Below are 12,468 nucleotides of genomic sequence, written 5' to 3' on the forward strand. Positions count from 1 at the left end.
TGTTTGAAAAGGGCCTTCTCAAGAAAATAAAGAACCACATTTCGCAACAATGATTAAGAGGATCTACATAATTCACCAGAACCAAAAGTTTAAGAGAGGACGGACTTCCGAAATAAATCAGGTCAATTGTCACCAGGAACATTTCCAACATAGCATGGTCTGTGAACAGTAGGCCAAGCTGGTCTGGCTTCAAGCCCTCTTGTGAAGTTCCTGGCAAGCACACAAAACCTCAGCATTGACTCTGTACATCTCTTGTTTTACAAATTTTCAATCACGCTATCTGCTTTTAGACCATATTGCTCCGTGCTAGGGGGGTTATGTTTAGTTTGATACCTGGATCCAATGAGAGGACCACAACATCCAGTGGCGGCTCCTGAAATTTGTAATAGGGTGTTCATAAATTACTTTAACTCTACTATCTGGTGTATTGACCAATACTATATGTGCAAAACCTCGTGTATTAGTATAAATAGTGTGTGTGTGTGTGTGTGTGTGTGTGTGTGTGGGGGGGGGGGGGAAAGAAACCTCTATTCTAAAACAATTAACTAATAACTACGAGGCAAAATGAGAACTTAAAAATATATACTATATTATTTAAAGAAAATTTAATTTTTTTTAAAGTTGTCGTATTGCATAGTAGACAGTATTGGGGCAGACCTTTTCGAAAATATGTTTTTCGTTTGGATGACATGATGAGATTTTCTATCGTAACCTTAAAGTTTAAGGAATATCATTCAAGTTAATGGGATTTTGCAATGTAGTTGGATTTTTTAAAGCTTTGTCTGTAATTCTACAAGCTAACTAGACAAAAAAATAATAAAGTAATTATATCACGAATGCGAAATTAACACATTTAAACCATTGACAATGGAGATGGATAGAGAACGCAAAGCATAATACTTAAATAACTAGATTCTTCTTTTTTCTTTATTTTTTGATAATTTTTTTTCCCATTAGGATTGTGAGCTTTGTTTGAGGTAATGTGTTAGGTGTTCAAGTATGAATTGCTTGGATCGATGGTTGGGTTGTGATTGAGTGTTCAATTGTTTTTGGGTGAGATGTTCAAGATTATTAGAATTGGGTGTTCATTGATATCTGAGTTGGGGGTTCAATACAAGGCTAGCTCATAAATTTTACATGTATTCTAAGCAAAATAAATAAATTTTGGGTGTTCATGTGACCATGGAATGGTCCATGTACAGCCGCCTCTGACAACATTTGTGGCACAGCGATGAAATCGACGGTTGGTGTAGTGCACAACAGCCGCACTACACGGGGATGCACTATAGCACCCCTGAATCCAGAGTGAATAATGATCGAAGATTCGAAGGAGCTTATTCCTAGGCTTGCAGGTTCGAGTGCTGCTGCCGGCAAATGACCTTTGAGGTGGGTCACTGGAGATTTTACCTGATCGCTAATATTTGGACTCCAGAATTAATTGAGATCCATGTAAACTGACTCTAATACCAATTTACAAAAAGAAAATTGCCAACGCAAAAAGAAAAGGAAGTGGGATAAGCTAGCTAGCTATCTAGACCCAAAACTGGGTGGGATTCAGGAGAGTTATCTTTATTTGTACTGTGCTGAATTGGTTGCAACTTGCAAGTCCAGTAAGGAACAGGAATTAGATTTTGGGACATCTCTTTTTCGCAACCTAACTCAGCTATTGCATCCGCTTTTGCATTAGGAAAACTTTGTTTATAATCACAGGGGGTAATTTTAAAACATACTTGAGAAACGAGAATTACGGCAAGTTGGATATTCAACGATAGAGAAAGTCACACACGACCAGGGGTTGCCCTAGTGATTCGGAAGGATGCCCAGGGTTTGGGAGTACTCCTCAAGATCTGGGGGTTCGATTCCCCACAAGATGAGTACCTTGCAGTAAGTGGAGGGCCGTGACTGGTGTGACCATGCTTTGGGTTGCGCGGTCGGGTCCCTTTAACGGCTTGGCTATAGAACTGTTCCTCTGTTACCAAAAAAAAAAAAAACGATAGAGAAAGTCTAGCTACACAGATCAAAAGAAATTACTATTATTCAGAATGAATTATATATATGTCTGCGTATAACTACTTTCAGTATTGTTACTAATCTAATTTAGGAAGCTCTTTAATTATCTTTTGATTAGTAGTTAGTACTACTTGGTTAGCTGGTTGTAATGCACAAAAAAATCTTCCAGCAATGGAATCTGGGTCATTTTCTTGGTGCTGCAGCTGGTTGAGATTTGTGTGAGCATGTTATATTAGGTTTATAGGTGCTTTTATATCCCCATTATAAGATGCATGAGAACCAATTTGACTAATTTTTTCAAGTCTTTTTGTGGTAGACATTGCTAGTGGTAGTGGCACACGCAAAAAAAGAAGAAAAAGAGTACACATGATGGCTCTTGATTTTGAAATCAACAGTCAATTAAGCAGTACAAATGCATATTTCGATATGGAACTGGATCCTCTTCGGTTCTATTAATGGACTCTGGATGGTCAAGTTTCGACCTGTTTTGGCTCTTTTCGGGGGCCTACGTCAATGATTCAAGCCATTTACTTTTTAGAACACGTCGAGAATACATAACATGCCAAAAATCAAGTTGATCAGATACATTTGAGATGATTTCGAAATGAATATACTTTGCGATTAATGGGTTTCAATCGATTGTTTCCCTCTCTTTTGGGCAAGATATATAGATGTTTTTCAAAACAATAATAAATGGCATCCGATCAACTTGATTTTTGGCTTGGTTTACTTTCTCGACGTTTTCTAAAAAGCGAACAGATTGAATTATTGGCGTGGCCCTAAAAGGAGCCCAAATGGGCCGAAATTGGATCGTTCAGGGCCGGAGAGGATCCAATCCCTATAATATGGAAGCGGAGGGCTGCTGTCCCCAAGCTGCAGCGTGCTGCTGTGCTTGATTTCTGGGCCCACTCCAGTCTCGCTCCAATGATCGGAATCGTTCACTTTGTAGAGCTCGTCGAGTAGAACAGTTATGCAAAAAATCAGCTTAATTGGCTATCATTAAGTGCTTGATCGGAACCTTTTTATCTTGAAAAGAATGGATCCGAAACACTAGATCAAATCCATTGTAACCCATGGACCGAGAGTTATATGGGCTCCGATCAGGCATTTAATGATATCCAATTAAGCTGATTTTTTGCATAGTTGTTCTATTCGATGAGCTCTACAAAATGAACAATTCTGATCATCGGAGCGAGACCGGATTGGGCCTAGAAATCGGGACAGTAGCCCCCCGCTTCCCTATAATATCGACCTCCTAAAAAGGGAACAAAGAAAAGGAAAGGAAAAAGTAGGAAAGGACAATTGGTTAAACTAGTAGTTTTCTCTTTTTGGTTAGGTATAAATAGGAGGACAAAATAAGTTTACAGTTGCTAAAAAGTTAAGAGAATTGATTTTTTCAATCATCTTTTTGTTAATGTCACTCTTCTTCTCTCACAAACCAAATCATCTAATCAAGACATAAATGGGAGTGGCAAAATCACTACCCAAAGTTAACCATAAACCTACTGTCACTCCCCTTCTCTCACAAACCAAATCATCTAATCAAGACATAAATGAGAGTGGCAAAATCACTCCCCAAAGTTAACCATAAACCTACTGTATTTTTTTTGGGTATGATTACCATAATAAAGTAGTACTCCAGTTGTTAAAGAAAGTAATTTTTTTTTTAATCTGATTTTACTGGACATGGCTTTTACATCATGTTTGTTTCCTTCGATTTTATTCCTCTTGGAAAAGTGAGGTCTTGATGTGTTGTATCCCAAACAATTGATTGCCATGCTACTTGCCTCATCCCTTCACGTGCTGAATCGTGTGCTTTGATGGCTTTATCCTTTCCTTGGTGTGGGATGGGAGGCTTTTTCTGGGGATTTTTTTTTTCCCATCGATAGGAGGGGATAAGGGAAGGGGTCCTGCAATTTGCAGCGATAAAACTCGAAACCCAAGTATTTCACTTGGTAAGGGAGTGCGGCGAGTGCCACAACGACTAGGCCAACCCCTTGGTTTTTTTTCCTGGGTCAATTTGCTGGTGCCGTTTTTTGCATTTCTAGCTTGTTATCCTTGAGCTAATTGTGTCATCTACTTGGTATTTGTGTTGGCTTGGTAGAACAATGAGGAAGACTCTCTTTGGAATTTTTGAAAGAAAATCATATCATGCATGGTCAAAAACTGATAAACAAAATTCTCTGCCAGACGAGACAAGCTATGATAATTTCTTGAGACAATCTGAATTGATTCAAGAGTAAAAAGAAAGTTCTAAAAGGGTAAAAAGAAACAAGTCACCAAGCAGAGCTTACGAAATCCAACATGACCCGTTCGGATTTTCTTAAGAGCCATTTTTTGACTATTTTATTTGGAGTAGTAAACTTTTCCAACTTCTAATCGTTATTGTGGTTGGTCTTTAGTATACTCCCATATATCATAAAATATTATTAATTAAATATAAAACAAACCAATGTTGCTTTTTTTATTTAATCAATTTGCTTCAAATATGCAATGGCGAATTTGGAATCTCCATCAGGGAGAGGCCGAACATATATATAGAGAGATAAAAAGAATACGATTTGATTATTTCTCTTGTTCACTATATGAAATTGAGATGTTCTTTTCTTAATTTCCTTACTAGAAAACTCCTACAATAAAATTTGATTATGGTTTTACGAAAGATCAAGAGAAAATTTCGAAAACTAAGGTATAATTAGTTGAATCAAGGATCAAATTAACTTTAGTTTTAGAAATTAATTTGTTATTTAGTATCATCATACACAAGATTTGGGGGATCAAATTTCACCTTCCGGTCTAGTGAAGTTGAATTAAAAAAAAAAAATTGAATCTTTGAGAAACACATTCGGCCAAAAAAAAGTTTGTTAAATATCTCAAATTGGACCAACAAAATAAAATCTAATACACCAGCTGGAAAGACCCTTCCTTTCAAAAGAATGCATTCATCCATCCGAGGGCCTACATTGCGACTAGGCCTTCTCACCAGGGCACCAAATCCCCGTGTTGTAATCGATAGTGGGAGTTTCCACCCCACCCACCACCCTCCCCCACCCCACCCCACCCCACCCCCGACTATCAGGGGTATTCGGATCAGATTATGCATATCTTAATTAATTTTATACCCGGACTGTGTTGTTGTAAACTTATACGGAGTAAGTCTAAAACTTATTTCGATATTTTTTAAGTTTTCGTAAGTTTTTGTTTAGCTTTTTGTCGTAATTTTTAGAGTTAATCATTCGTCTTGGCGGTATGAATTGAAAGAAGTATATAAAAATATGGACCGATGTTAAAAAAATTTAAATAAATGACACTTTAAAGAAATAAAATAGCTGTTGGATGTATTTTTTTGTCTTTAATGTTTTTTTTTTTTGATTTCGGTCAAAATTTTGTACTTTGTAGACTCTTTTTATTTAGACAAATGGTTAATCAAAAAACATAACGCAAATCTAACCAAAATTTAAAAAAGCAGAATAAAACACACAAAACGAAGATAGAGTGTTTGATCTAAACACCCTACTACACATATCGGATGCCGTTGATTTCTGCGCAAGGCTCCCTTATTTTTTTTATAGAATTTTTGGATTATTCGGATCAGCAGTCCGGTAGCCCGACATTGCCGTCAGTATGATTTTGATAAGAAACCCGTCGGTCACTATAGGTTTTCTGTATTTCTAGGGTACCTCGACACCAAAACAGGTACGATGCGCCGTTTTAACTACGAAAAATCTCTGTTGTCTGATTGGACTCACTGTTCAACCAAATCAAAAGGACTGATCTAGGGAATCATCTTATCAGAACCCACCTGCTTCAAAAGAGCATTTGAGTGTGACAAGTGATGTTACACTGATACTGAATTCCAGTAATTTGACTGTAGAGATACGTTCTAGTGCCTACGTGTGCACAGCTGGTTGCGGACACTAGCTCCAAACCCAAGTTACATATAATGACCGGGTGCGTGCGGGAGCCGGAGCCCAATCGTAAAAACTTCTTTCAAAAACATCTCCGAATCTATTAAAGTTCGTGTGTACAAAGATTAAGAACGCGAGTGGAAAGTAAGAATTAAGAGAACAAGTTAGTTAAAGATTACGTGACTAAACTCTAAACTGCGAGTACTACTATTTGCACCGACGGTTTCCGTAGGGAAATCGTACCGACGGCCACCCGTGGCTATCTTCGGCCACCGGAAGGCCGATCCGAGCCGCCCAAAAATTTAAAAAAAAAAAACCGAGGGGGCCTTTGCGGGAATCAATGGCATCCGATGTGTGTAGGGTGCTTGATCTGAACACTATATACACAAAAAAAGAGTGTTCAAATCAAGCACCCTACACACATCGGATGCCATTGATTCCCGCATCGGCCCCCTCGATTTTTTTTTTAAAAATTTTTGGACGGCTAGGATCGGCCGTCCGGTGGCCGTCGGTACGGTTTCCCTACGAAAACCGTCGGTGCAAATAGCTTTTTCTCTAAACTGCCCAATGAACATTTCACCCACTAGGATCTTTGGCTTCTATTCTCTATTCTAGTTTTACGTTTTTTTTTTTGTTTTGTTTTTTTTATCCACGCTCGAGTAAATTTTACTACCATATATCTTAAGTGTGTTTGAATGATCCGTTTATGATAGCGTTCATATTGCTGCTCGCCTTGTTGTACGAGCATTATATGACTTAGGAGTGCATACCACAGCTTCAAGGTAATTTAGGCTGATTAGAATTTATTTTAAAGTCTGTTCCAAATGTTGAAACACGAGAATCTTCCAGTACAATGTGTTATTTCCAAGTATTTTACATTCAAATTGAGAATAAGATATTTGCGTAGGAAATGGGAACTGGTCCACCGGGTTACCCCTAACAAAACGGCATTCATTCCCATGGAAAACTCCTTCCTCAAAGGGAGGTTTGTTCCTTTCCACTCACTTCTCACCTTTCATTTTCAATCACACTTTTTCAACCAAAGATCCAAAATTAAAGGGATTTCTTTTTCTTTTTAAAAAAAAATTAAGACTACTCAATTTACAAATCATATAGTACTGTATTTGTTATCTATACACCTATCTCCTGGATAAAAAAAGAAGAGAAATTACAAAAAAAAATCTACTGAACTTTCAGTGTAGAAGTTTCTCTCTTTATGATTTTTTTACATTAGTTATATCACCACCAAAAAAAGATATTTATTGTGTTCTAGAATTTATTTAATTGACAAATTGCACCCTAAGAGATGGTTATAGAATTCTAGAATTCATTTAATTAAGTAATTGAACTCTTAATTATGGCAAATTTTAGTACCTTCAAAAAAAAATTGTTCAGAACTTGTGGAAGTGACCTATGTGGCATGGGTAGGCTCCTCCTCATTTGTTCTATTCTCTTCGTCGTTACAACAAATTAATCAGTTTTTCTTGTCTACAAGCAAATGTTACTTATGCTCATTTTGAACACCCTCCTATTAATTCCCAAAGTACCCTTCTACCATCTACTCAAAATTTTAGTTCTTGAACTAACGAAGTCCGTATATTCCTCAAATCCAAGCGAAAAAGATGTGAAAACACAATACTACACTATATTGCGCAATAGAATTCGATTTTTGGGAGAAAAAAAGGGAGACAGCGGAGGGTACTTTTGGAAATGCGGGGAACCGGAGGAAATAAATACATTTTCGTAACGGGTAAAGCTCTCGCATGTTACATGTCTCTCTTTCACCCTTCATGCATAAGCTTCAATTAAGTCTTATTTATAGCTAATTAGTGCAAATAAAACCCAAGATCCAAAAAAATATTTGCAATTTCCTGCACCTTTTATACGGGTATATACATTTGTATATATCTCTCGGTTGCAAGAATGCTTGTCACCTACTCATAGTTCCCAACTTCCCACTCTCTCTTTCTCTCTCCCCCTCTCCCTCTCAAGAACTCTCTCAAACAAAGGAGAGAGAAGTCATAAACAGAAGGCTCTCACGAGCCATTCTAATGGACAAACATAGGTGTAAGCTCTGTTTCAAGAGATTTGCCAATGGCAGAGCTATGGGTGGACATATGAGATCTCACATGGTGAATCATCAGTTTGTTCCACCAAAATCAGAACCACAACTTCAACTACAACAACATCATCATCATCAACAGCAACTACCCAACAAAGATATTCAACTCAGCGAAGAGTTCGACTCGGCTTCGTCTTTTTCATCGGAAGAGGAAGAAGAAAACGAAGAGAAACTGCTGGGTTACGAATTGAGGGAAAATCCGAAGAAGAGCATCCGTTTGGTAGATCGCGAGTTCTCTTTTACCACTGCTGGGTCTGCTGTGGTCCTCATCCAGGACAGGGAGAGCGAGACAGAGTCCTCGAAAAATCCGGTTCGCCGGCGTTCCAAACGGATTCGGAGATCAGGAATTTCCAAAAACTACGACCACAACAACCAATTTCATAACCCGAAACAACCCCAGATGAAGAGACCCAAATCGGGAAAGACCGAGTCGGAGCCGGAACCGGTGAGCTCGATATCGAACACGACCCCGGACGAAGACGTTGCTTATTGCTTGATGATGCTGTCGAGGGATGCGTGGATGAGAGACAAAGACGACGACGAGGAGCCAGAGGAAACACAGGAAAAAACAGAGGACTCTGGCGAGCTTAATAATAACAATAAGCCGATCAAGATTCGATCAAGAAGCAGAGGAAAATACAAATGCGAGACTTGTTTTAAGCTGTTTCGATCTTATCAAGCGCTCGGTGGGCACAGGGCGAGTCACAAAAAGATTAGAGCTGTCGACAACGGCTTCCAGAGAATCCAAACCGATGAACGATCCGAGATTGAAAAGAGGATCAATGTTGGGGTTGATGAGGAGAAAATCCATGAGTGTCCTGTTTGTTACAGAGTTTTCGCGTCCGGGCAAGCATTAGGCGGGCACAAGAGATCACATGGTATTGGGCCGGCATTTGGTAGTAGTACTAGTACGACTGCTACTCCCGTGAAGCCAAAGTTGAAATCTGGTGAACCCTTGATAGATCTTAATCTTCCTGCTCCAGTTGATGATGATGATGATGATGATTATGAAGATGAGATTAGCCAAATTGATAACTCGGCGGTTTCTGATGCTGAATTTGTCAACCCCATCAAGCATTGAATGAGTTGAGTTGAACAGTTTCAAGAAATTTATGGATCCGGAGGTAAATTTTGTTTAGCTAATTTTTCAGGTCCATGAGTCTTTTAAAGTGCATCATTATGTTGTTGTTTTTTTTTGTTGCCAATTGGGTCTAATGGGGCTTTTGGGTATGCATCTTGATATTGAATTCGCAATCTTTTGACTGTAATTGATATGTTTCCAATTGAACAATGTTATGTGAATGGAACAGCTGATTTAAGAACTTGGAGAAACAGAAGAACAATGTTACTCGAATGGCATGTCTTTGAATGAACTGAAAAGAGAATTAGTTGAGGTACACATAAATTGGCCAAGACATCCTTATCGTCGAAAGAAGAAGAAAGAGTAACTTTCTTCATTGCCAAACCTACATTCATGGTATGCCAAACCTATATTCATGGTACATATATCATGTGTATGTTGTGTTGTGTTGAGAGTGTCCAGCTGTTCTAGCTATTGGTTAACTGTTTTCTGCAATTCTTTTCCTATTGAATATGGAAAAAATTGATTATTTATAGGAAATTGATCAAGAACACAGGAGTATATATTTCATAAAGAAAAAAGTAAAATTCCACCTGTCACTGCTGGCACTGTACAGTTTGGTGAAGTGAATCAGAAGAAGCCAATTCACTGTTGCATTTCTCCCTTCTTAACTCTATTGATATTGTGTCTATTCTTTTCTCTTCTTTCTGTCTTTGCCTGTGATCTTAATTCCTCAGTCGGCCATAGGGGGGAGAGAGAGAGAGAGAGAGAGAGAGAGAGAGAGAGAGAGAGAGAGTATCCTCTGTGGCACATTTAATTTCCCATAATAAATTTTCCTTTACTATAGTAGTGAAATCTGGAAAGATGACAGAGATAAAGTGCAAAAATCTCTTCTTTACAAGGGGGATAGTCTCTGTTTGGGTTGGCATGATCTGAGACACGAAGGCTGCTCTGCCTCTAGACACCAGGCCGCGCTGTGTTGCCAAGATGGATTCATCTCGACCCCAGTGAAAAATTTGTACTGTAGTAAAAAAGAATTTGTAGATGAAAAATTGTTAGGTATTTTCGGTAGTGAATAAGTTTTTGATGGGTATGTGAGTGAAAAAATTGTTGAATTGGTAAAAAACTTTTTTGTTAGTAGAAACAAGATGGTAAAATGCGTTAAGTTTTTATTATTTTTTGTTAGTGAAAATAGGGCCTAAACTGATTAGACGTCAAAAACCGTATGATCGAACACAATTAATTTTGAAATTCATTTTTAAATTTTTTTTTTTTTGGGGGGGGATGGAAATTGTGTCCTTAGATCGCCGATTTATTGATGTCTGATGAAGTTAATTGTTGGGATTTGAAAGAATAATCAACTCGTTGATCTTTGCAAGATGAACGATGTGAAATTAAATTATTTGGACTCACAACAGCTTGTCGTGCCAAAAACATATGAAAAACTTTTGTCACAGGCATTGAACACTATAATAAATGCACAAATCAATCCTTATTATTTAGCCTTTTCTATCCCTTTCCCGAAATTACTTCAGAAGATTTTTCGGGTCTTCCTGTCACTGTTGAATAGTATATTTCTTTTATTCTTTTCTTGAACTTATATTTCTGTTATTCGCTTGCCCACTTTGGCATCGAATTTTTTAATGTACATAAAGATAGAATGATTCATATATATATTTGTATATATAATATGTATGTATAGTAGCTCATCATGTGTGAGGGATGACTAGAGTTGAAAAGGTTGTGGCTACGTGAATCGAATGGAGCAAAACTTGGGTTAATTTCTTTATCGTTTTTCAGTTCCGAAGGAATTTTTTTTTTGTGTGTAACCGGTGTAACCGGGTCAGTTTACGCGCATCTCAACTAAATCCTCAGTAGAGATTAGCACAGCAATCCATCGTCATGACCCCCCACTTAAATTATGGTTTGCTTCCGGGAGAAATCGAACTTTGCTATATTGCAGACGCAGATTCGTCCTTACCACTAAGGCAATTCATGGGTGGGTCCAAAGGATGTTTTGTTTTACTAATGCAGACAAAACGAAGTTCCATTGTTTTATACTTTTGTTATGCTTAACTTCAAGTTGATTATTAATCCTTCCTCAGTTTTTTGACCTATAGCAATGAAGGGTTTATTTATTTATTTATTTGGGAGAATGAACCTATAGCAATGAAGTTTATGACTAGCCATACACATAGTACTGCTTGTGTGAGGATGAACTTGATTAGAATTAGCATGACCATATGGTCAAAGTGAAAGCATACAGTCAAATTCTTTGGCGTGTACTTTACTGTTTCTAGTTGCCCGGATTTTTCTTTTTAGACTTTAAGGTTTCCAAAAAGAAAAGGCAGCTGATTTTGACACTTTCTTTTTTATTAACGGTACTTTTTTGCAAGTGTATTTTCACAAAAATACACTTGCAGAGGTGAAAATACACTTGCAGGGGAGTGCTATTAATAAAAAAAGAGTGCTAAAATCATTTTCCAAAAGAAAATCTATATTTAACATGTCAACTTTCAAAATCAGTTGCAAATCCTGATTCTATGCCTTGCTTGATGCATGTCGACATTGCGATACTATTTGGTGGACACTTTTGATTTTCGGATTAGCTTTAGTAAGGAATGAAAATAAGGAACGTGTGGGGTTCACGGAATAGAGATGATATGGATTTTGTGATTGATTATACTAAGTTTGGTTGCTACGAATCAACAAAGATAAAAAGAAGATGAGATGAAGCGACGGTGTTTGTTTTTAAGGGTTCATTAAAGGGGGGAGATAACATGAGGAATAGATAATACCACATTCCCTCTATGACATTAGCTAATTCTCGATACGGCCATCGGGAGGCTAAACAATCGGGAAACATGCATGTGGGTCCATATATATGTTCCCCGTCCCTTAATCGATCCCATTCCTCTTATCCTGGCATGTTTATCAAATATGCCCAGTGGATACATTCCCTAGGCCTCGTCCCTTTCTTGTTGGTCAGGACATCCAGTTAACATACTCATGAGTGCGGACACGCACAGCGTTTTTGTATACAGAATTAGACACAAACATCTAACAATATGTGAAGTCCACATCTCTCACCTAAATTGGCACACTACCCTTGTAGGATGGGTGAGTTTACTTATACAAAATTGTTTTCAAAGGAAATTATAATTTGCTTGACGCTACTGCATATATTACAGAGACTAGAGAGAAAACTTGTGATGGTGTAAGGAAATAGGGGACTAATAATTTTGATTCTTTGCCTCCATTTGATCAAAAGTGGACTTGTCATCTTCAAGGGGGAAGCTTTTTTCAAATCTTGGATTTGGTAAAACATCGATCCCACTACATATTCT

The 12,468-nt window shown here is 37.8% G+C and overlaps 1 protein-coding gene across 1 annotated transcript; it reads left to right on the plus strand.

Moving 5' to 3' along the window:
- The first annotated feature begins 7,723 nt into the window (after positions 1 to 7,723).
- LOC131331753 (zinc finger protein ZAT9-like) lies at positions 7,724 to 9,362 on the plus strand. The gene has a single exon (XM_058365654.1). The coding sequence runs from the start codon at positions 7,970 to 7,972 to the stop codon at positions 9,119 to 9,121; it is 1,152 nt and encodes a 383-aa protein (XP_058221637.1). The 5' UTR covers positions 7,724 to 7,969; the 3' UTR covers positions 9,122 to 9,362.
- The last annotated feature ends 3,106 nt before the right edge of the window (positions 9,363 to 12,468 follow it).

This window comes from Rhododendron vialii, chromosome 7a, assembly GCF_030253575.1.
Source record: "Rhododendron vialii isolate Sample 1 chromosome 7a, ASM3025357v1".
Classification (NCBI taxonomy): domain Eukaryota; kingdom Viridiplantae; phylum Streptophyta; class Magnoliopsida; order Ericales; family Ericaceae; genus Rhododendron; species Rhododendron vialii.